Source organism: Squalius cephalus (genome assembly GCF_949319135.1).
Source record: "Squalius cephalus genome assembly, chromosome: 21".
Classification (NCBI taxonomy): domain Eukaryota; kingdom Metazoa; phylum Chordata; class Actinopteri; order Cypriniformes; family Leuciscidae; genus Squalius; species Squalius cephalus.
In genome coordinates this window covers 30,113,978-30,139,577 of record NC_137142.1, presented here as the reverse complement: position 1 = coordinate 30,139,577, position 25,600 = coordinate 30,113,978, and the positions used below count along the sequence as shown (strand labels likewise).

At 38.1% G+C, this 25,600-nt stretch overlaps 1 protein-coding gene across 1 annotated transcript; it reads left to right on the top strand.

Annotated features, from left to right (window-relative positions):
* The first annotated feature begins 1,254 nt into the window (after window positions 1-1,254).
* btaf1 (BTAF1 RNA polymerase II, B-TFIID transcription factor-associated) lies at window positions 1,255-23,507 on the top strand. Its single transcript, XM_079856007.1, has 38 exons — window positions 1,255-1,618; window positions 3,668-3,791; window positions 5,522-5,636; window positions 5,857-6,003; window positions 6,587-6,786; window positions 6,983-7,110; window positions 7,680-7,809; window positions 7,910-7,978; window positions 8,684-8,773; window positions 8,852-8,947; window positions 9,136-9,312; window positions 10,365-10,505; window positions 10,770-10,894; window positions 11,007-11,127; window positions 11,326-11,430; window positions 11,523-11,672; window positions 12,249-12,391; window positions 12,489-12,663; window positions 12,737-12,940; window positions 13,659-14,094; window positions 14,876-15,063; window positions 15,165-15,318; window positions 15,432-15,541; window positions 15,635-15,836; window positions 16,753-16,901; window positions 17,070-17,222; window positions 17,394-17,515; window positions 17,616-17,783; window positions 18,902-18,979; window positions 19,078-19,207; window positions 19,635-19,776; window positions 19,892-20,022; window positions 20,320-20,445; window positions 20,532-20,684; window positions 21,642-21,853; window positions 21,944-22,103; window positions 22,726-22,896; window positions 23,028-23,507. The coding sequence occupies exons 1-38, from the start codon at window positions 1,605-1,607 to the stop codon at window positions 23,172-23,174; spliced, it is 5,586 nt and encodes a 1,861-aa protein (XP_079712133.1). The 5' UTR covers window positions 1,255-1,604; the 3' UTR covers window positions 23,175-23,507.
* Window positions 23,508-25,600: the final 2,093 nt, after the last annotated feature.

Here is a 25,600-nt window from a genome sequence, read left to right as displayed (position 1 = left end):
TATTTTTTCATATGCATCAATATAATCAATAATATGAAAGTAAAAATCTCCAACACTGACAGTCCGAAGCACCCATGGGCTTATTTTAATGTGACGTGAAGCTATAAGTAAGCATTCATCATGCATTTTAAATCAACCAATGTCAGGGTATGAAGCAAATTTTTTCAGTATTGGATTTTATATAAAATATATTTTTGCCATCAATCCTTCATGGTTCTCAGTGCTGCTTGTTGTAGAATATGTAGCATAATATTCTTTAAAATACTACAATAATGAGGCCATCATCACCCATTGTATCAATATTTTACCAGCTTACGGCTTCATGAGATGTTGGATTGTTGCAAGTCGTCAGTTTTCCTGTGCAGCAAGTGTAGTTCCTTACATAAAACGTAGATTTATCAAAGCATAAACTAAATGTCTCAGTCTTCTCAGTGAGTCTTCAATAATCATACTATTACAAATCTACACTAGCTAAATGAACATAGTCTGTGTCACCGCGAGAGGGAGGCAAAACACACAGAAACCACCATCAACTACCAGACTACACAAAACTGCTCAACTGACTACACTCGATAGATATCCGTTATCAAATGTATGGAATATCCAATAAGTTAATGGCTGTGTTTTATGCTTAATAATAAAGAGCGAGAGAACATTTAAATGTTTATTGTTGCAATATTTAGATAACTTAACATTAAGTGAATAAGGTATTAAAAAATGTATTATTAAATTATTTGTAAAAATGTCCACATTCATCAAAGCCAAGAACGTTTTTTTAATTATATTTCTCAGGGGGGAAATAATCACAGGTAGCCTATATACGGGGAAATATAATTTTCTTAAGCAATAACTAAATGCATATATTTAGTTTATATACGAACATTTGTGATATGAGTGATTCTAAAAGAGATGTTTTCACTAGTGATCAGAGTAGTCAATGAGTCGTAAAACATCTTTAAGTCGATGTTTGTCTTTGTGCAAGTGAATTTTTCCTTAAAGTCATTTTAGTCATACTACTAAGTCAGTGTTACAGATCAGTGTCATTTATTGAAATTATCTTATTAAATGTCTCAGATATTAATTTAGAATAATTACAGGTACAAACAGAACTTAAAAATATTTCTACTAAAAAGGATATAAAAAATTCGTGTTTCCGGAGCATATTTTTTTTCTTGTCCTGTGTGCTTCCTTTTGAAAAGTGCGTTGTGATTGGTCAGCTGGAGCCCATGTAACCAATCACAGCGCGCCTACCATGGATGAAGGAATAAATGCAAGATGGCTCCTCATATAAAACCAGCCGCCTGGCTTCTCTTTTGTGACCAACAACATTATTTTCCCCCGTTTATTCGATTAAAATACCGTTTTCGGGGTAGTGCGGAGGGCTAAATCAATCTGTTCGCTGGCGTAGGTGTTATTCGGCGTCTTCGGGCGCTGTGGGAAATATTTAATAAGCGAGCATTCCGATTTTGAGGCAGTGTGCGAGAGATCGGGCCTGTCCGCGCACGCGACGGTCATCAGCAGCGCGAGCCCGAACCTGATCCTGATCCCGAACCCGCACCCGAACCCCGCGCCGGGATCCCAGCCCGGGCACCCGAACAGCTCATATGGCTGTTTCAAGGTGAGTTAGGGGATTATGGTTGATTTGCAGCTGGCAAATGTGTCTACACTTGAATATTCTAATTCTTAATACTTATATAATATATACATTATAGATATAACGGTCAATATTTGTTAATGAGTTACGTTAACGTAATTCCTCACAGCTACTGCAGAAGCAATTTAACCTCTCGCACGAACACGTCAATGTAACCTGTCAAATTGTGTTATCTCATGCTCATATAATTGGTAGTGTTTTGTGTTATATTTCATATGCGTTATGAATCCAACATAAATAGTTTGTGGTCTGCCTTAATGATTCTACTTTATCCTGGTAAATCTTCGCCTAATGTGTAAATCCACGGGTGATTAGAGGACTAACCCCACGCAGTGTCATCCCTCTCCGGGTTGGGCACTGTCAGTGAGGTAAAGACATAACGTTAGTTAACATTCACAGACTGAAGACAGCACTCGTTTCTCCTAATCCATCACTTGATGATGCAGTTAATGTGCCGTTATATAACGTGTCTGACAGGATGGTGAGGGGGAAGCTGCTAGGTTGTCTTCTTTTTTGGTAATCATATTTTTTTGAGATATAGAAATTAATTAAAATGAGTCTCACGAAAAGCTTCTATTCCTTATAGTCCGGGTCGCCCTCCCATGGGCGGCGCCACGTTTATCACGTGACCACTTATTACTTATAATAAAGTTAATACACAAATTTCTTGCAATCCAGGGACTCGCCTTGAAACAGAGAAACTGCGATTTGCTTCTTGTGAGAGAGTCAGCAGCGCGATTCATTTCTCTCTTCTGAAAAAGATGAAGAGATGGAAGAATATGAAGTATATAAATGCATTTACACAGCAAGAAGATAATATCTTGCTATATGAGTGCAAGTGAAAGTTAGTTTATATAGTTGATCATTTATAGGCAGGGCCTAAAACTTACTTTTTGCCACACCTGCCAAACAAGTGACTTACAATTTTTTTACCAGCCATATCCCAAAATCTTTATTAAGGTTACAGAAGTTATTCAGGGAAGTGAGTGATTGTTCTTTGCCTTTTGTTGTTTGATTAACATTTAAAACATACAGCAGCAGGAATATTAGTTTGCTGTCACTTTAAGACCTGCACAGATCCAATATACTTATACACATGCATTTTCATTCTCAACTGTTTACATTCACTTAAGATATAACTGACTATGTTTATGAGGGTACTTGCCAAGACGGGCCTTTTGACATCATTTTGTTTGAAAAAGTCTGTTCAAGTGCAAGACGACGTGAAAGAGAGCTCAATTCAGCATTTGCGTGCCCTCTGAGACATGGATTTCTGGGCACACGATTCGGTAACAAGTAGGCTAAAGAAATGAGTTCCCTTTTGCATCTTCATGCCCATGAATATTTAAATTGCCAAGGCTTAAAGGGTTAATTCACCCAAAAAGGAAAATTCTGTCATTAATTACTCGCCCTCATGTCGTTCCAAACCCGTAAGACCTTTGTTCATCTTTGGAACACAAATTAAGATATTTTTGGTGAAATCCGAGTGCTTTCTGAGCCCTCCCCCATAGACTGCAACGTAATTGCCACTTTCAAGGCCCAGAATGTAAGTAAAGACGTTGTTGAAATAGTCCCCCCCCCCCCCCCCCCCCAAATAATGCCTTTATTCAACAATTTCTTCTCTTACGGGTTGTACGTCAGAACGCCAACTCAGTATCATGTTTACAACGTGAACGGCGTCAGAGACTGATACGGAAAATAATTAGTTGAATAGTTTTTTTTTTTTGTGCACAAAAAGTATTCTCGTCGCTTCATAAAATGAAGGTTGAAAGTGCAGTCTATAAGAGGGTCAGTAAGCTCTTGGATTTCATCAAAAATATCTTAATTTGTGCTCCGAAGATGAACGAAGGTCTTACGGGTTTGGAATGACATGAGGGTGAGTAATTAATTAACCCATGAGACTTTTGCAGTGATAGAAGAAATTTTATATCAACAGTCTAGTGGGACCATGGCTTAAATAATCAATTTATTTCTAACATTGTAGATGTTATTTTCTCATTTTATTTTCTCCAGGTTGGAACGTCTATTTATCTTATTGGACACAGGAACGACTCCTGTTACCCGTAAAGCAGCTGCTCAGCAGCTGGGAGATGTTGTTAAGCTTCACCCACATGAGCTTAATAACCTGCTATCAAAGGTGAGTTTAGGATTTGTTCAGACCAACCAAAAGAAATTGAAAGAAAAAATTTGGGGGGGACATAGGCTCATTTAGTAGTTTGTCAGTTGAACCGCAAAAAGATGCATTAAACTCATAAAAATGGTTCAGATATGCAGAAGAACATGTCTGTATTTTGTACTAATAGCATATGTCTGAATTTGTACAGGAAGAATGTCTTTCCTAGCTTTCCAAATAGCATGTTTGCCATCTGTTGCTCACAATGCTCTCATTTGTGATGTGAAAACACTACTGTGAATTGCTGTGGATAAGGCAATTATTTAGCAGATGCTTTTAAATGTATTATTATTTTTTTAATTTACAGCAAAATTACAATTTTGTTAGTTTAAAATCTGCACCAGTTAGACATGAACAAAAGCAAAATGTTCAGTTCTCTTTCTATACTGACAGTGGATGCATTGTATGAGAAAGTATTTTGGCATCATGCTGATGTTTGCATCATTACTATAGAAACTGTTGTAGATACTGCCTGTCTATCTGAACAAATGGGTTTAATTTCATCACTTGCAAAATGCTAGTGTAGAGATGAAGATTGGGTTTGAAAAACAAATCACAATTGAGCCAAGATTTAAAGGTGCAGTAAGGGATTTCTGAGAAACCCTGTTAATATTTGAAATAGACACCTAAACAAATGCACCCCTCCCTTATTGCCCCCCCCCCCCCCCAAAATAACAAACATGCTATGCAACACAGGCAACCACTAACATCAGACAGCTTGCGTAAGTTTGAATGAATCCACTGTGAACAACAGCATCTAAATAATGTCTATCATTGGCTAATAAATTCTCAGATTTTACATGCCAGTGTGTGTGTTTTAGAGGCTAAGTATAAGTCTCGCATAGATACATTTTCACTCGCTGAACACTGACTGACTGATCAGCGCTTGAGAGTTTCGCTCTGCGCAGCGAACCTGTATTTGACGTACCGTAAACTCAAGTGTGAAGGCGCACGACTCGCAGTCGCTTTGCTGACACATACACAGAGAGAGCCTTACATACCACGCAGAATCGACGTGCTACATGTAAACGATATTCTTTGTTGTATTTGAGTTCATTTGGAATTATTCAACTGTTAAGAACAAGCAGAAGATATGCCGGTTTCTCCGGTAGTGGGCAGAAACTAATGCGCAAACTGCAATCTCATTGGCTGGCACTCATCCCTGTTTTGTTTTCTGAATACTATTATCCTTTTTTTTTTTTTTTTACAGAAACACTGAATGACCAACAATATCTTAAACACCACCACCAGTCCTAAGTTCAGTTAAAATGACAAATATGCATTCATACATGGTTACCAAGTTTTAGTTCTACTGAAGTTCTATCATTAAATAGTACTTGATTATTATAATATCATTATATAATGATTGATTGACTGATGTTAAGAGTGTTTGTTCAGATATTTATTTTGCAAATTTAAACTGGTTTGGTGGAATCTTATTTATATATATATATATATATATATATATATAATATATCAGTATAGCAGTCTGGCTAAAAAAATTACTAGCTAATGGCAAATTCTCTTGCCAAGGTGTGTGTATTTGAAAAAGAGAGGTTACAGACATATTTCTTAACATAAGAGTTAAAGTTTGGAAGTTCTTATTTGCCTAATGTGTGGTGCATGTGAGCAAACCTGAATTTCAACCCTTCCGAATCTGATTGATCTGGTTTCCCTTCATCCGGCCTTAATAGGTTTTAACATTCTTGAGGAGTCCAAACTGGGATACGCGAATCGCAGCTGGACAGGCTGTTGAAGCCATAGTGAAGAATATTCCGGAATGGAACCCAACTCCAAAGCCAAAAGACGGTGAGATGAGTATTCCTAGATTGCATTACTGGAGAATTGGACTTTTTTACAGGAAAGCACATTGCTGCCATAACTATTTATACACTTGATCAATGCAGTCAAATGCAAACAACTCCAATTTGACCTTGCAGTGGTAATGCCACATGGCACGTTAAAAGCTAACAAGTCTTAAGCTTCTGTCTTGAACTGAGCGAGAGCTTTAATGTGTTGTCCTTCTCAGAGGTGTGTCCAGAAGATATGTCTCCAGAGGACATCTCTTCAGACAGGCTGAGTTTCTACAGGTTTGATATCTCCCGTCTGCTCAAGCATGGAGCGTCTCTGCTTGGCTCTGCAGGAGCGGAGTTTGAGGTGCAAGATGATAAGTCAGGTAGGATTAGATCTGGCACGTGCGTTAACACTGCAGCTTTGTAACTTTCATGTCGTTATTTCTATTGTTTATACTTGGAGTTTGTTCAAATTTTGCTGTTTAGCTCACTCTGCACCTTTTGTGCCACAGACATCAATTATGTCAAATGCAAGATAACTACAGGAAAGAGGTATAATACCATTGAATTTGACTGTAATAAGGAAATGAAAGCATTGGTCATTTGACATTTGCCTAGAATTGGATAAGAGATGCAGGTGATAAGTGTGCATTTATTTGCATATCTGTATGAAAGAAATTTGATTAGAAATATTTTTTGTCCATGTACTTCTTAATTTTCCATTTCATATTAAACTTGCGTGTACTTTACTCTGCACCATTTGTGCTACAAACATGAATGATACCTCATTGATTGGTACTATTACGTTTCTATTCAAGCGATTGTGATTATACCTGGTGGACAATAAAATGGGTAATATCTAGACCAGAGTATCATAGATGTTTTTGACTTGGACCAAAAAGCGCACACCTAGAACACCCTTGTTGGTTTTGCCAGTCTGAGTCATGATTGCATTCCGTTCTTTAGGTGAGACGGATCCCAAAGAGCGTTTGGCCCGACAGAGAAAGCAGTTGCAGAAGAAGTTGGGATTGGATATGGGCGCTGCGATCGGCATGGACACTGAGGAGCTTTTTAATGATGAGGACCTGGAGGACGCTTGTGCCTCCAGTACCAACAGAACACAGCCTGGTAAAAGCCTGAGCTGTCACTTCTCACGCAACCATATGGTGAGTTGTGCTGTGAATATCTTACCTTCATCATATTCTACAAAATTCTAATTAGAGGAGAAGGTGAATGGGCATTAATCATTGCAACTATATTGTGATTATTTAATTTCGTCCAGCCCTGATTCCGGGTCTAAGCGGGCCACTTATAATATTAAAATGTTCAATTGTAAGTCCAGGTTTGTGTTCTCTTCTTTAGCCAGCTGCAGAGCTCATAGATTCACAGTTTCGTCCAGGCATGAGCAATCGACAGAAGAACAAGGCCAAGAGGATGGCGAAACTGGTGGCAAAGCAGAGATCCAGAGACATGGATCCTAATGAGAAGAGGTAATGCTAAATAGATCTGTATTTCCTTTTATTCCTTGATTTTAAATGCCAACCTAAAACACAAAGTTTACCCTGTACTATTTGCAATTTTGGCTATAACCGCTTTCATAAAAGTTTTAACAGCCGCGGACATAGAGGCTGCACATGCTTTATTTTACAACATCTTCAAGACGACAACAACCAAGCAACTTTTATGGATCATAAACACTATATTTAAAGGGAATATGGTTTTATACAGGAATGCAGTGTAGGCTGAGGGTTTAAAGTCGCTTTGCAGCTTTGAATTTTCACAAAGATACTAGGTTATCATACCTAATTTTTATGTTTCTGTTAGTGGGTGAGAGCAGACTTATTCTAGAACAACTTTTATGGTTTACGCAGCCACCTTCACATGTCAAAGATTTGCACCCCTAGATGCATTAGATGAATCATTTTTAGAATCGGGTCATGATGTGCCTGAAGACTCCCAGCCCTATAAACAGTGTTTCACGTTGACTTTAAAGATAATGACTGTTCCTAGGTATGTGGGCGGTCAGTCTGACCACTGCTCTTATGTTCCTCTGCCACAGCAATGACAGTTTTGAGGGAGAGCCAGAGGAGAAACGACGGAAAACCACAAATGTAGTCATTGAGCAGCCAGCAACCGACAGCAAACTCTTAATTGATAATGTCCCTGATAACTCCAGTTTATTTGAGGAGGTGTGAGACTTGCACACATGCTTTTTTTCTTTCACACATTGAGCTGTTCACATTCAACGTGTCCTATTGTGTCAGTCTAATATTTGTTTTTGTTTCACAGACTCAGGAATGGCCCCTGGAAAGCTTCTGTGATGAACTGTGCAATGACCTCTTCAATCCCTCATGGGAGGTACTGAAAAAAAAAAAAACTTGTTCTGAAATGGCTACAAGACAAGAGGAGATCATACTAATCTAATGGTTCAGTGTTTCTGAAAATTAATGGACCAATAAAAAGTGCATTAAAATATTGCTATATTTCACAATGCTTAACTTTATATTGCTAGTGAAATCGTTGTGAATATATCATAAATGTTCAGTATATCTCCCAGGCCTGATGGAGACTGAAATTTATCTCAAATGGAGCAGTGATTTATATCTCGCTGTAATGCCTATCAGTGTTATCTTAGTATTATTTTATTATAATATTTATTAATACTATGAATTAGCTTTTTTTTATATAAAATTTTGTGCTTTGTCATTTTATTAGTTTTTATTTTTGAATTATATTCAAAAAATTTCTATTTTATTTCATTTCGGTTTTAATTATTGTAGTACTATACCTTAAACCTTTTTTTCAGTTAGTTGCCAAGGCAACATTGAAATTTTAATTTAAGTTTGGACTTTTCATCTAATATTTGTTTTTTTATTGAACTATTTCAGTTAGATATGCAAATTATTTTTAATAGTTTTAGTTACCGAAAACACTGATTCCTGCTGGTCTTGTGCTTTTTGAGACAAATGATCTTAAATGCAGCATGTGAACGGAAGTTATTTGTTTGTGTGGTTACAGTGAAAGGAGTAGTGGTTGGTCACTGAGTTTTTATGTCATGTTTAGATTCGCCACGGTGCCGGCACAGGACTGAGGGAAGTGCTGAAGTGTCACGGTGCTGGTGGAGGAAAGACTGTTGGCAGTACAGTAGAACAGGTGTTCATCAGCTCATTGCACATTTTCACTGTTAGAGTTTAAATTCAGTCTAATGATTGATGCCTCCTCCATTCTCAGATGGAGCGACAGCACCAGGAGTGGCTGGAGGATTTGGTCATCCGGCTTTTGTGCGTCTTCGCTCTGGACAGATTTGGAGACTTTGTATCAGATGAGGTCTGTAACTTCTGAGTTTGTTTAATAGTGTCTGTAGCCCTGTTGCCCCCCAGACTGACATTTGAACCTGTAATTGCACAATTGTGTGTCAGCATCACTACATTTAAAAAATTTTTTTTATTTTTTTGTGGCAAGGCTTTCATTTTCTTGTTCTCATCTTAAAGCATTCCCTTTTCTTAACTTACCAGGTGGTTGCACCTGTCAGAGAGACGTGTGCCCAGACTCTTGGCGTGGCTTTGAGGCACATGGCGAACAGTGGCGTTGCCATGACTGTGGACATTCTGCTTAAGCTGCTAACTGAAGACCAGTGGGAGGTTCGACACGGAGGCCTGCTGGGCATCAAATATGTTCTTGCTGTCAGACAGGTGAAGAAATCTCTCATTCTTATGGGCTGAGATTTAAAGTGGTAAGAAGAGAATATCCACACGCGAGTTTACAGCTCCAAAAACATATTCATAACCAGCGCAACGTTTCGACCATATGGTCACTGTTTATGAATATGTTTTTGGAGCTGTAAACTCGTGTGCGGATATTACTCTTCTCACCTCCATGATTGTCGTCTTTTTGCTCTGCACCTGAGCCCAATTAAAGCAACACTAAGGAACATTTTTTACCTTAAAATAATGTTTCCAAAATCGTATCAGTGGTTCATCAAGTCGTAACAGGGTGAAAGGCACTTCTGGATTCGCTTTGCAGCCCTATATCTGCTATAACCACACTGTGCAAGTTTGCCAAACCGGGTCGCGTTTCTGTAGTTTGAATGAGACATAAGAAAACTACAAATTTGACTTGCTTTACGTCAAGTGTTACAATAGTCATTATTTAGTTTTCCTTCATTTCTGATGTCGCAATACATCATACTTTAATGAAATAATGCATCATATTCTACCTCGTCTATGGACATCGTTCATTCCAAAGCCGGTGCTGGATAAACAGCAAGTGTGCGTGCGACAGTAGGCTGCGGGCGGCGAAATTATTTACAACAGCGGTAATGGACAATTCCGCTTCCAACCTGTAGGGCGACCGAAGAGGAAAAGTTAATTAGTGTTGCTTTAAGATTTGGGACGTGCACACCTTTTTAGCGCAATTTTCCACCAGACAAAATTGCGATTGTTAACTCATGATTTCTGTTCTGTCTGTGCGCACCAATCTTGCACTTCTATCTCCTCCTCAACCAGACCACCTAGAGACTTCGGGTTTTCGGCATTATGTTAAGGAAGGTCTAATCTCGGGAACGCACAAAAAAAATCCAGGAAAAGATTTACTATCTCTTAGTGTTGTGATCCCATGACGTCAGAAAATTGCGCTAAAACACTCACTGAGTTTTTATTACTTGTTTGTATTTCTGAGATTTAAAGTGACATTCGTGTTGTAGTCTTTAGCCTTTGTTTGACCTTCACACCTTGCTGACCCTTAGGATTTGATCGCAGCGCTCCTGCCCCGGGTTCTTCCTGCTATTACAGAAGGCCTGCGGGATCTGGATGATGATGTTCGTGCTGTGGCAGCAGCAGCTTTGATCCCTGTGGTGGATGGATTGGTTCAGTTACAGCCTGCTAAGGTCTGAGCTCAAAGTTCATTTGTTTTTGACTGTCAGTGCAGATATATCTGATTTGAATTGATATATGAGAGAAAGAGAGGGCATGTCTTATCAGATGCGATAATCTTAAAATATTCAAATATAGGCCCAGGCGGTCTATCACTGACAGTGTGCATGAAATATATTTTCCAACACATTTAAGCCAGTCTTACATCTAGCACTTATTCACAGCAATTTCTCTGGGTTAATGCCTGCATATCTATATCCCCTGTGTGTGCTGAATAGGTTCCCTTCATCGTGGACACCCTGTGGAATGCTCTGCTGGAGCTGGATGATCTCACAGCCTCAACTAACAGCATCATGACCCTTCTGTCCTCTTTGCTCACTTACCCACAGGTCCGCCAGTGCAGGTTAGATCTCTTTAAATCTGAAAGGAGCTCATCTTAGTTGCTATTAACACCACTTTTCATGACAATGATCAATGGGACTAAACTAAAACCTTTTTTTTTTGGTCGTTCCCAGCTCGCAACAGTCTCTGACAGTGTTGGTTCCTCGAGTGTGGCCGTTCCTCAGACACACCATTGCTTCTGTTCGTCGGGCCGCCCTAGAAACGCTCTACACACTGCTTTCCAAAGCTGACCAGGTTGGATATTTTGTGTAAAGTCTAAGATGCACAACTTTACAGGAAGGATTAGCATGTAGCAATGATTAACATAAAATTATTTTTAACTAGAGTTGCACAGTAAAATTAAAATCAAAATATGCAGCATTTAACATCTTCAGTTTCAAGTATTTAATATTTCTTATTTCCTGTTCTGATTTAAAAAAAATTTGCCTTTAGAGTTGTGCAGTGTGGCTGAATCCCATCATGCAGGACATGTTAAGGTACATCTTTCAGTCCTGCATCCTGGAGAGCAACCAAGAGATCCTAGAGCTGATACAGAAGGTGATGCTCACTGAAACTCACTGTTCCACTCTTTGGATGTTTTGTCTGATTGGTATGTAAATTAGTTTATTAATATGTTGATGTTTTTCTAGGTGTGGGTGGAGTTGTTGCGACAGGCGCCGCAGCAGTATGTGGTGGCGGCCAGCTGTCCTTGGATGGGTGCCTGGCTCTGTTTGATGATGCAAGCGCCACACATCCCAATAGACCCTAACATGCTGCTGGAAGTGAAAGCCCGCTTAAAGGTGAGGGTGGGGGTCAAAATCTCTTAACCAGTCATTTCAGTTTATCGTTATCATTAAGAAATTAATACTTTTGAGCAAGGATGCACTAAATTGATCAATTAATCACTACTGTTTTCAACAATGATAACAAGACATGTTTCTTAAGCACCAAATCATCATATTAGACACTGAAGACTGGATTAATGATGCTGAAAATTCAGATTTTCCATCACAGGAACATGATTAGATTTTAAAATATAGAACATTTATTTTAAATTGTAATAATTTCACAATATTACTCTGTACTACTTTGATGCCTAACTTTTGAACGGTAGTGTACATGCACAAACTTTCTGCCTTGTCCAAAAGTAGCGAGTACGGACATGATTTAAAGAAACCAGATTTTACACTTCAGATTAGAGATTTCAGATTACACTTCTTTTCTTCTGTTCAGTATGTATCAGTCTGTCAGTGAACGGACTGTGGGTGGTCCGTGGGCGTGCTGTCTGAGGCTGAGAATAATCCAGCCTACAAACTTCACACTTCCCACTCATCCAGAAACAGATCTGCTTTGAACCTCATTCTGTTAATCCGCAGGAGAAGGCTTCTGGGAAGACCCGGCAGGGATCTATTCAAGTCAAGGAAACGGTCCAGGAATACATCGGTGGAGCAGAGACGATTACCGAAGACCCTGCCACACGAGACTATGTGGTGACACGTGCACGTCTAATGGCTGCGAAGTGGGTGTGGGGGAGGGATTCTTTTAAACATTTTTTTTTTTTTTTTTTCCTGTTTCTTTGTGCCATATTTGTGTCTGACTACTTTGTGTCCTCCTAGGCTGTTGGGGGCGCTGTGCAATTGTATATGCGACCCACGGTTGAACAGCTCTTCTCAGGAACTCCGTCCTGCCGAGTCTCTAGCTCAACTTTTACTATTCCATCTCAATTCCAAATCGGCCCTGCAGCGGATCGCTGTTTCTATGGTGATCTGTGAGTGGGCAGGCCTTCAGAAGGTGAGAATGGGAGAGGGTCACTTTTCAGTTTCTTTTTAAACATGTTAATGACATGCTGTCCTGCATCACACAGGAGTGTGAGCTGTTATCCAGCGTGGTTCAGCCCCGATTGCTGACCATCCTCTCTGAACAACTCTACTACGATGAGATCGCCATTCCTTTTACTCGCATGCAGAACGAATGCAAACAGCTCATAGCACTGCTGGCTGACGCCCAGATTGATGTGGGAGAACGAATCAACTCCGCTGTGTTCACCATTGATCAGGCCAATGAGCTGGTAAGATTAAGATGCTAAAAGAAGCCAAAGCTCAAGTTCTAGAGCGTTCTGCTGTTATCTTTTAAGAATGAGGTCCATTCTGGACTTAAACATTAATAATAAAAAATAGTTTATATATATATATATATATATATATATATATATATATATATATATATATATATATATATATATATATATAATAAAAAAAACTATTAATAAGTGTAATATTTAAATGCATTATAATTACAATATTATTGTAAATATAATAATAAACAAATATATATAATTTACTATAATATAATAATTTAAATATAATATGTGAGGTTTACTTTTGATAATTACAATGTTAAAAACAACAATGATGTACATTAATATAGCAATTTAAATTATTATAATAAACATTAGTAATATTGTATTATATAATAACTTATAATAGTTTAAATGTGTAATATCTAAATGTATTATAATATAATTATATAATATACTATAATATTAATAATTATATATAATGTACTATATCATAATACAATTAATTCATTCAAAACTATGTGTCCTTTGGAGAAAGCAATCCCAAAATGCTTTAGGATTAATCTCAAATAAATCGATTTCAGTTAGGACCCTTACTTAGAAGGCAGCAGATGGCAAGGCAGCTCATTAGAACCTATACGTGTCCTGTATGCCACTTCTCCAAAATGTCTCCAAAATGGCGTCTTATTCATCCCCTGATTTTCTCTAGGTGACCACCATCTTCTCAGAATGCACCTCCTCTCTGAACCTCAAGTCACGTCAGTTCCAGCCTTTGGACGGCAAGAGGCTGCAAGCTCATTCCACTGTGTGTGAGACCAGCGCTGAATGGCAGCAGCTGCAGCTGAGAGTTCATACCTTCACTGCCTGCGCTGTGGTGGGACTGGCCATGCTGCCGGATAAGCTCAATCCTCTGGTCAGGCCCCTGATGGAGGCAGCCCGCCGCGAAGAGAACATACTCGTTCAGGGTTACGCAGCCTCCAACATCGCTCGTCTGCTGCAGCTGTGCTCTACCAGATCTCCCTGTCCTAACGCCAAGATAGTGAAGAATCTCTGCAGCTCGGTGTGTGTAGATCCGATGCTCACCCCTAGTGCTGCCTGTCCTGTCCCGCCAGCCAGCGCTCCAGCAATACAAGAGAGCAGTAAAGGTGAGAGGAACACCATAACATTCATATTTTCAGTGACCGCCCTTGTTTATGAAACGAGAGCAGAACGAATTTGTGGGTAAATTGTATAAATGGATTTATTGACAATTTATAAAAAAAATTATTCTGCTTTTATTTCAAGAATAAGGTCTATTCTGGCCCTTTTATTATTATTATTATTATTAATTATTAATTAGAATTTTTTTTGTTGGTGTGTGTATATACAACAATAACAAATTCTATTATTACCGCTATTACTAGGGGTTAAACGTATCGTTGTTGATCCGTACCGACCATGTGCTAGAATATTACAGTTAGACCTTACTTTATGTAAATTTGTTATATTATATTTATCTCTGCTTGTAACTAGTGTTGATGGTCCGGTACGTGACTCAAAAACCACAATATGATCTGAATTGAGAGTTGTGATTCATTGAACCACTAGCTATTACTTACTACTACTAATAATAATTGTGCAGTATTAATAAAAATACATTTTATTATTATTTACATGTATTATAAAAATGGATAATCTTGAAAATTGAAATAAATATAATAAATAAAATATAGTATATAAAAATATATGGAAAATACAACATTTTTAAAACGTGAACTTTATTTCTATAGATTCTTTCTTTCCTTTTTTTTTTCTTTATAGTAATTTGTTCATTTATTTTGGTATTTTCCTAGATCATCCTATTTAATTTGAATGTTGGCTTTTAATTTAAAATGTAAGCTCATTGTTTCATGGGTTTTAGATTTGTGTATTTCATCTGTCCTGCAGGGTCTGTGGCAGAGAAGGATGCAATGCATCATATGGTGAACAAGACAAAGGGCATCATCACTCTTTACCGCCATCAGAAAGCAGCTTTTGCCATCACCAGTAAGAGGGGACCCACCCCCAAAGCCCCCAAAACCAACACCAACAATGACCTGCCCCTCGGAGGCAGCATTACTACAGAAACAGACGAGGTATGTACAGAGTTGTAATTAGTAGCGTCACGGTTTCCTCTTCAGTGATCTCATGATGCTAACAGTCTGTGTGTAATTTTAACTTTCTTCTTAATTCTAAGAGCAAGAAGCCATGTCTTATCCAGAGGAGAGGTGCAGAGTTCTGCTTGATGACAGTTGCCAGGCATTTCGGTCAGGACTTGACAAAATCATTGCCATATCTGTGGGAGTTCATGACCGTTCCGCTGAGAAATGCGCTGAATGCTCAGGGATTTGGTAATCTTAATGTTTCAGTGGAGTTTGAGTAAAGTGACTTGTGTTTGAAAAGCTCTTTATGATTCAGATGAATGTTTGTTAACCTTCTCACTTTGTGTCCGTGTTTGTTGCAGATTCCAGCCAGTTGTTGAAGCAGGGAGATTCGATTGCTCAGGAGCTTGTGAACTCTCTGCAGGTGCTGGAGGTCACCGCAGGAGCCATGTCCCAAGAGCTCATCCCTGTAGTATGTACACGTACAGCTTTCAAGAACGTCTTGCTTCAAACTGCATGAACATTGGAAATGACAGCTAGTCTCCTGTTGTCTCTATACCTGCAGTTGATGGAGCAGCTGCCTCTCCTGTGCACCTGTCTGCAGCATCCATACACAGCTGTGCGTCACATGGCCGCTCGCGGTGTGGGCGTGCTCAGCAAGATCGCTACTATGGAGACCATGAATGTGTTTCTGGAACATGTGCTGCCCTGGTTGGGTGCTATTGATGACAACACCAAGCAGGAGGGAGCCATCGAAGCCATGGCCTGTATCCTCTGTCACATGAAAATCTAGCTGTGTTTTTGTATTTCACCAAGGTGTTAAACTTACTCAAATTATAATATATCCTAAATTGACATGCATACAGTACAGTTCAAAAGTTTGGTGTCAGTCTTTTGAAGAGATATGATCGCTTTTAAAAGCCTTAATTAAATCTCTTCATCATATAATCACCGAACATAAACAGAAGCTCAACCATACTTGCTTGAGCGAGAAAAAACCTGTTGCGGAAGCTCAAATGTTTTGGAACAACACTATCTTTAAGAATGTTTTGTATTAGAGTTTGGGGTGAATAGACTTTCAATAGAGGGACTGAAATCTCCCAGATTTTATTAAAAAATATCTTAGTCTTTCGTTCATCTTCGGAACACAAATTATGGATTTGAAATGACATGAGGATGAGCAAATGATAACAGAATTTTCAATTTTGGGTGAACTATCCCCAAAAGTCAACCAAATAAACGTGCCCTTGCTGAATAAGTTTTAAGTCGAAGTCAAAATTAAATTGATAAAGTAATAGTTAAGACAATTGTTACAAAATATTCTTTTGAACTTATTATTCATTAAAAATCCTGAAAAAATTTGTTTCCACAACAATATTAATCAGCACAACTGTTCAACATTGATATTTCTTGTGCAGCAAATCGGCATATTAGAATGATTTCCAAAGGATCATGTGACTGAAAACTGCTGAAAACTCAGCTTTGCCATCACAAGAATAAATTACTTTTAAAATGTCTTAAATAAGAATACTTTTTACTGTATTTGATTAAATAAATGCCTCCTTGGTGAGCAAAAGAGACTTCAAAAACATAAAATCATACCAACCCCAAACATTGTTTGTGGTGTACAAATATTTAAAGTGTGTACAGAACACACATATTTTCCCTGAGCACAGTGTCCAGGTGTGATGGAACAGTTGGATGTGGATATTGTGCCCTACATTGTGCTGTTGGTGGTCCCTGTGTTGGGCCGTATGAGTGACCCCTGTGACAGCGTGCGATTCATGGCCACACAATGCTTTGCTACTCTGATCCGACTGCTTCCTCTTGAGGTGAGAGATCCGTAACCAGCACAGTTTAGCATTCACACTTTTCATAGTTTCTAATGATGCAAGGCGTTCTGCAGAGGGTTCTCAGTATGGGCGGGATGCTTGTTGCATAACTTCTGTGCAGCTGTTTTCCTTTTTGTCTTAGTCTTTTTTTTTTTTCATTCCTTTCAGGCTGGAATCCCAGACCCACCGTCAATGTCTGAAGATCTCATTCGGCAGAAGGCCAGAGAACGACACTTCCTCGAGCAGCTGCTGGATGGAAGGAAACTGGAAAATTACAAGATTCCCGTGCCCATCAAAGCAGAGCTCAGGAAATACCAACAGGTGTGTTTGCTTTTCACAGTTCTGCCCATGAAAATGTTCGTTTTTATTTTTTGGCAAATCCTTCTGAGAATGGAAATGCAAAACTTGAATATAAAAGAAGTTTGACTGCATTTATCCCTGGTAATTTAAATCTTTGTTTCATTCTTAAAGAATTTCTGTTGTCTTTTGTAGGATGGTGTCAACTGGCTGGCTTTTTTAAACAAGTACAAGCTTCACGGGATCTTGTGTGATGATATGGGTCTGGGTAAAACCTTGCAGTCCATCTGTATTCTGGCTGGCGATCATTTCCTCAGGTACAGCCCAAATCAACTTCATCCTTTATAGTGCAGCATTATAGGTTAAAAAGCAAGACTTTATTTGCTGAATAATATTGTTGTGGGTGTGTGTGTGTAGGGCTCAGGAGTTCACCAGGACAAAGGCTCCTGACTGTTGCCATTTGCCCTCCATAGTGGTGTGCCCCCCCACCCTGACAGGCCACTGGGTGGATGAGGTTGGGAAGTTTTGCTCTAAAGAGTATCTGAATCCTCTGCACTATACTGGCCCCCCCACTGAAAGAGCACGGTACGATCATAAGAAACTGTTTGTTAAACGAATATTGACACGTCATACAGTTTTAACCTCTTAACTGTCACCGTCCCACAGGTGGGACGTTTGCCCATATATATTTAAAACAATAATATCTTAGTAAAAACCTAAAGTAATATTGACAAACTATATATCATTTGAAAGCTTACAATCTCTAGTTTTCATATTTGGTGGCTGTTTTTTAAAATAAATTACAGAGGAGCAGTAATTTATCAATTTGCAACAAGAATATTTCATATTCATTAGGCGTGTTTAGGCCTTTATTTTGAAATAGAAATAAACATGAAAAATCATGAAAGATTGGAAGAAACCTCAGTTTGTTTTCATGCCAAGAGTTCAAAAGATAACACCAATTAAATTTTATGAGAAAAAAAGGTCTGAAAATGTTTAGAATATAAAGAAAAATATTATGGATTCTCGATTTGTGATGGGGCACGCAGCGAGCTATAGCGCACATGTGCTCTTTTTATGTTTATTAAAGGTTGAAATCAAATCAAATACTGCCAAAACACCCATACTATTTCTGAATAGGATGTATCCTTCATAAATTGTATGAAATTATGGAAATATATGGTTCAGATCACTCAAAACATATATGAAAATGGAGACGCCCTTATATGGTCAGTAAGGAAGCTGGCTGTCCATCTAGTGAAAAAGTTTGGTACTGCGCCCAAATAAAATCTTACTGAAAGCTCATTTTTTGAGATATCAACCTAAAATTTGAAACACAACTTGTTTATATTTTTGGCTTTAATTTTCTAGCAGTTTTAGAGTAAAATATATTTTATAATATATATATTTTATATAAAATATAAATAATTATATTTTTACATTCTATATTTTCATAAACTCAAACTTATATAACTTTTTTTCTATTTCACTTTCATAATTTATTTCACTTCTACAATAATCTGGCAAATGTCTTCTTAAAAACAAGACCAACCATATGTCTATATTCCAAAGCATTCTTGAATTACAACCATTTAAGTTTGTATAGTGATTTTTTTGTCTATGCGAAAAAAGGGGGGGTGACAGTTAAAGGGTTAAAAAGGAATAGGAAATGCACGTGTGATATCCTGTTTCATTTTATGCAGGTTGCAGCACCAGGTGAAGAAACACAATCTCATTGTTGCCTCGTATGATGTTGTTAGGAATGACATTGACTTTTTCAGGTAACAACTCGACATTTACTTGTTTATCATTCACAGACTTCATACACAGTGGGGGTGAAGGAAAGCTTTAATGATTATATGCTGTTTCTCCCATACAGGGATATTAAATTTAATTACTGTATCCTTGACGAGGGTCACGTCATTAAGAATGGAAAGACCAAACTCTCCAAAGCGATCAAGCAGTTATCTGCCAACTACAGGATAATCCTCTCAGGAACGCCCATTCAGGTGAGAACTGAGCTCTTAACTACTGTTCAAAATATCTCTAATGCTCAAGGCTGTATTTATTTGATCAAAAATACGGTAAACACCGTAAAATAATGAAATATTATTCATTTAAAATGACTGTTTTCTATTTTATTATTTGAAAATGTAATTTTATTCCTGTGATGCAAAGCTGAATTTTGAAGAACAGCATTTATTTGAAATAGATATCTTTTTTTAACATTATAAACGTCTTAACTAAAACTTTTGATCTCTTTAATGTCTTTACTGTTCAGAAATTTGGAATAGTACAAGAAAAAAAGAAATTAGTACCTTAATTCAATAATGTACCTTTCATATTTTGCCAAAATGAAGTAGCATTTTGACTTGAAACATTCTGAAGCTTGATTTTGATGACACTGTCCTTCTGGTTTTTATTTTTGGTTTATAGAACAACGTTCTGGAGTTGTGGTCTCTCTTTGACTTCCTGATGCCAGGCTTTCTTGGTACTGAACGTCAGTTTGCTGCCCGCTATGGGAAGCCCATCCTTGCCAGTCGAGATGCTAAAAGTTCCTCACGCGAGCAGGAAGCAGGTGTGATTTATCGCTACATAAATAGTTTTTTTTTTTTTTTAAATGCATTTCTTAAAGCTGTTTTAATAATGTTATTTTTTTAGTCTGAAATAGCATGTTTGTGTGTGTTTTTCAGGTGTGCTGGCAATGGAAGCACTCCATAGACAGGTTCTGCCCTTCCTCCTGAGGAGAATGAAGGATGATGTGCTTCAAGATCTGCCACCCAAGATCATACAAGATTACTACTGCAACCTTAGTCCTCTACAGGTACAAAACGCACACAGGATGTGGTTTATGAAATCTAGATTACAGCAAGATTAAGTGCTTTGAGTGTGTCAGAGGGGATAGCTGTACTGCAGCGCTGCAAACTGCTACTAAAAGCCAAAGTGCACTATGCACAAAAATAAAAAAAATCGCAAAACAGTTCTTTGAAACAATCTGTATTGTAAAAAGCGCTATGTAAATAAAGGTGGCTTGACTTCAGTTAATTTGAAATAAGGAATTTATTTAATAAATGAATAAATAGCGGTAGTAAAATTGATAACATCGCTCTTGTTCTATCAGGTTCAACTGTACGAGGACTTTGCAAAGTCTCGCGCAAAGGTGGATGTGGATGATGTAATCTCAACTACGTCTACACAAGAGGAAGAAGAGAAACCCAAACTAAAGGCCACCGGACATGTCTTCCAGGTTGATCTCAGGAAGTCATATAAGAGAGCAAGAATATCCTCCTCTCAGTCGAACAGTCTGTAATGTTGTTGTGTTGGTGTTTTCAGGCTCTGCAGTATCTGAGGAAGTTGTGTAATCACCCGGCACTGGTGCTGACCCCTCAACACCCAGAGTACAAACACATCACAGAACAGCTGAGCAGCCAACACTCCAACCTCAGAGACATTCAGCACGCCCCGAAACTCTCAGCCCTCAAACAGGTGCGGTCCACACATCTGCACTACCAAAGCAGCTAATATTAGTGTTTCACTAGGTCATCAATATTAATGGTTTTGAGGGGTTTTTGCTTACGGTTTTGCTTTTAAAATATGCAAAAAAAAAAAATGTAATCATTAATATCAGCCTATGATTTTTGGCTTTTGCTTTTTGTTTTAAATGATCAATTTCGGGTAATTTTTGTGGTTTGGATTATCAATATCAGACAATAGGGTTGGGAATCTTTTGGAATCTCATGATTTGATTCAAATTGATTCTTGTCACTATTCAATTACATCGACATCGAATTTCAATTCAATATATGCATACTTTTAAATTTTTGTTAACACAATCATGGATGGTAATCAACAAATTGTTGATTTTTTTATTTTTTATTTTAACTAAAACGAAACTTTAAAATAAAATTTTCTACTGGATCCTTCACAGAAATGGGTGATCTAAAACAGTGGCTCAACCATTTGCCTGTCTGAAATTAGTTTAGTGAGGTACCTTCATGTGCAAACACTACTTTATCTACATTAACAGTAACTGCAGGCAATTTAAATTACACGCACCTTGCAATCGCGTTATTTTACTCTAGCCAGAAGGAGACTGAGGAGACATCGCCACCACTCAGCCTTTCATGTTCGCCTCTCACAGCATGAGCACGCACGTCTTTTACATCATTGAAAAGTGATCAGTTTAGCTCTCGACACAGTCCGTGTGTTGCACTGCTCTCACAACATCTTTGATCCAACATCATGTTATTAACAAACATTTAGAGTTTTTTTTTGTTGAAATTTGTGAATTGGTAGAAGATTGAAATGCAGTTCATACTTTGTTTTAAATCAGCAATATCCAGTGGTGTTTTTTCCCCCATTTTCATCATCATCAATAAATGCCATTAATGTATAGTACAAACAAAATGCAGTACTAGCAGGATGTATTTATTTGTGTTGTAGCTGCTGTTGGACTGTGGACTGGGTTCATCTGGAGCGTCTGATGGCTGCACAGAGGCTGTGGTGGCCCAGCACCGCGTTCTGATCTTCTGCCAACTGAAGAGCATGCTGGACATCGTGGAGCAGGACCTGCTCAAAACACAGCTGCCCACCATCTCCTACCTCAGGCTGGACGGAGGCGTTCAGGCCGGCCTCAGACACTCCATTGTCTCCAGGTGAGACGGCCACACAAACTACCCTGGAAATATTTAACCTCGAAGGCAGTTCCATTTGGGTCACTATATGTGGTCCCTTTCCATCTACAGGTTCAATAATGACCCGTCCATAGATGTTCTGCTGCTCACTACCCATGTGGGTGGACTGGGATTGAATCTGACCGGGGCAGATACTGTGGTGTTTGTGGAGCACGACTGGAACCCCATGAGAGACTTGCAGGCCATGGACCGAGCTCACAGAATAGGACAGGTATTGTTTTCGTTAAAGAACATCAGTATTTATTAATGGACTAAAATTTCGGAAACCAAAACCATTCGGTCAAAAATTAGGGATGCAGCGATTCCGATTGCTGTTTTTTAAAGCTTTTTTTTTTTTTTTTTTTTTAAGCAAATAGGCAGATATCAGGGTGTTTTTTTATTTTATTAATTTTTTTAGCAAATTTATTTGTTTATTTGCTCTATTATAAGCCAAACTGGCCTAAAAAAAAAAAATCTATAGCCATTTGAATTTAGAGGCAACCACAGAATTTTAACCATGATCCAAGTAAAGATGTTACACACATGTAGGATGAGCAGTTGTTTTTAATTTAAATTAGATATCTTAGAATTTTTATTTTATTTTATTTTTAAAGACTACTACGAACATGAGCAATGCTTTTATTGCTAGTTTGTTTCATTTTCGCCTGTGTTTTGATCCGGAGATTCAATTTTCTTTTAGCAGTGTAATAGCGCCCCCTACCATATAACAGTGAAAACACGGAAAGCTGGAAAATTTCTTCAATGGCAGGACAAATCGAAGTTTTTGGTGTTTCGGTAAAAGAATATGTGAACAGTCCATTTGCATCCATAAAACGATTGCGTGTTTGTTTCAGAAACGTGTGGTGAATGTGTATCGTCTCATCACACGAGGCACGCTGGAGGAAAAGATCATGGGTCTGCAGAAATTTAAGATGACCATTGCAAATACAGTCATCAGCCAAGAGAACGCCAGTCTGCAGAGTATGGGCACAGAACAGCTGCTCAACCTCTTCACGCTGGACAAGGTCAGTGCTTACAGAGAAAACACCTTCCCATGAAGCAATGCTGCCCTAAGTGCTAGTTTCTTTTCACATGCACATCTGCACAAACATTAACAATGACAGATTCATACTGATGCTTTTGTGTTGATGTTCAGGATGAAGCAGTGAAGAGCGAGGCGGGTGCATCGTCCTCTGGTAAAACCAGCATGAAGTCTGTTCTGGATGGACTGGGAGACCTGTGGGACCAGCAGCTGTACGAGAATGAATACGACCTGGACAGCTTCATACACTCCCTTAAATGAGCCCAGTTCAACTTGCACAACAAAACCCAAGTCTTCTGATTGATGGGACAACGGAGAGACGTGCACAAGCACTGTAGCTATCAGCCTTAAACACTCCAGTCTAATGCTCGTCATAGTCTTACAGCTCTTCCTGAATGTTCTTACAATTCGCTCAAGATTTGAGATCTAAAACTGTCCGTTTTTAATGCGGCACTGGAGGAAGTCTTAAAGCTAATCTTACAAAGCTGAGTGTTGTACGAATGACAATATTTGAACCTCAGGATTTCCAGAAGGCACTATCAGTATCCATGATGACAGTATTCCAGAACTGAATGAAGAGAGATGGTGAGACGAGGACTGGACGCACTGAAACGCTTCCACCATCGTGTAGAATGACTTATGGTTCATCCAGGCCACTAGGAGGCGCTTGACTAACTTCGGTAGGGTAATGAAGGGCTTGTAGCTTCTGCTCCATCAGAAATGTCTAACACGCACTGACTGAGATCTTTAGGTACAGCTAGAAGAGCAGCAGGACATCGGCCTCGGAAACATTGTAGAGTTTTAAAAAAGGAAAAAAAATAGAACTGTAAATATTTCTGTTATTTGCCTTTTTTGGGTAAGCTGGTAGAATTTTAATAAATTCTAATGAGCTCTTTAAAATGTCTTGTCTGTGTCGGTTTACATTGGGAAATGTGTGAATGAACAGCTAAACCAGATATAATGAAGTATTTAAGTATGTTGTACGAAGTAGACTGGGGTGCATCATGTATAATCATCTTTTTTTTAAAAAAATTTATTAAGGCTTAAAATGGCAACAAAAAAATCCTTCTGATAACAATATATATATATATATATATATATATATATATATATATATATATATATATATTATTTATAAGCCAGACACAAATGGCACCCGTTTTGTAGAACATTACGGCTTTAGCGCATAATTCGCAGCTTCTGAAAAACATCAGTGGTGAAAAGTGTCAGGGAAAATAATCTGGCCTGGGTCAAAATGTATTATTTTGGATAAATCGTCAAACATCTGCGACTGGTGTTTGGTTTGTGTGGTTGCATCTCAGCAGTGAAGATTTACAAGAGAATGAGACTGCAAAAGATGACAGCGTTTCACAGTGTCATACAATTACATTTAATAAGATTTGCTGTTTAGTACAGAAAAGGGAAAAATCATGAAGGTGGGAAAGCTAGTAAGCATTAGCAGCACTGCCTTTATTTTATCCCACACACACAAAAAAAACCTTTAATCACAGTTTTACTGCAAAGTTAGACAAGCAGAGGTCCAAGTTAACAATCTCAATTCCAGACGTGAAATATGAAATTAGAAGTTAAACTGCATTAGGAAAAAACACTTTTTTTCCTTTTTAAATGAAATGACAAATGGAGCTAAAAGTGTGGTAGAATAGAAAAACAAGCCAAAATGACGTAAGATATTACAGAGATTTTTGTGAAACTCACTCTTATGACTATACAGCACAGCTTATAATGGGTTTCAATGATTGCAATATAGAAAAATCTTAAGACACAGATGCTTTGAATGAAAACGAGGAAATACCGTCTCTACACTGGACGCGACAAAGCGACCGTTGCAAATCCATTATTTGTAGTCAGAAGTGGCGCGAACGGTTGAAGCACGTCAGAAACAGAACGTCGTGGGATTGGTCGAGTCGCTCCGCGCGGCATCCAGTGTAGAAAGCATCACTTTTATAATGGTTTCTGTCTGCTTTTGTCGCGTCTGGTGTATACACGGTGAGTCTTAAGTTAGTTTAAAGTGACAAGTCAACTACTCCACTACACTCTGCTCATAAATAAAATGCATTCTGGGAAACATCATGTCAGTTTAACGCACACATGCTGTGTTCTGACAGTGAATGTGGAGCTACAGAGCTTTATATCAGAGCTCATTATTTCATGTTTTGACAGGGTTTCACCACAACAACCTCACATTTGCTCCATTCTGCCATTGTTTTTATTGCCCATTCATTGTTACATTTCAATCACATATATTACCATCCATGATTGTGTTAATTTTTGTGTGCATTTTTTTGTCCCGATCACACTAATGTAAGCAACAGAACTGACAAGCTTTGCATTTAAAAAAAAAAAAAATCTAGACATTTTAGTGACAATATTACACATTTTTTAGCTTAAAAAAGAAATAAAAGAATTAGCGCCATAAAATTAATTTATTCCAAGTAAAAATACAAAATAATAATGACATTGACCAGACATGAAAGTCTCTCCCAGAAATAGCTAACATTAATGGTTGAGGAATTAGTGTGTAAAGAAAACACAAATAAAAAAGAATGAAAAATATGTAAATGTGTTTTAATTCTAGTCTCTTTTTTTCTTTCTTTTTTTGCAAAAAATCTCTAAAAAATAATGAAAAAATTTCTCCGTACAAAGGCTACATTACTACTGGAAGGTAC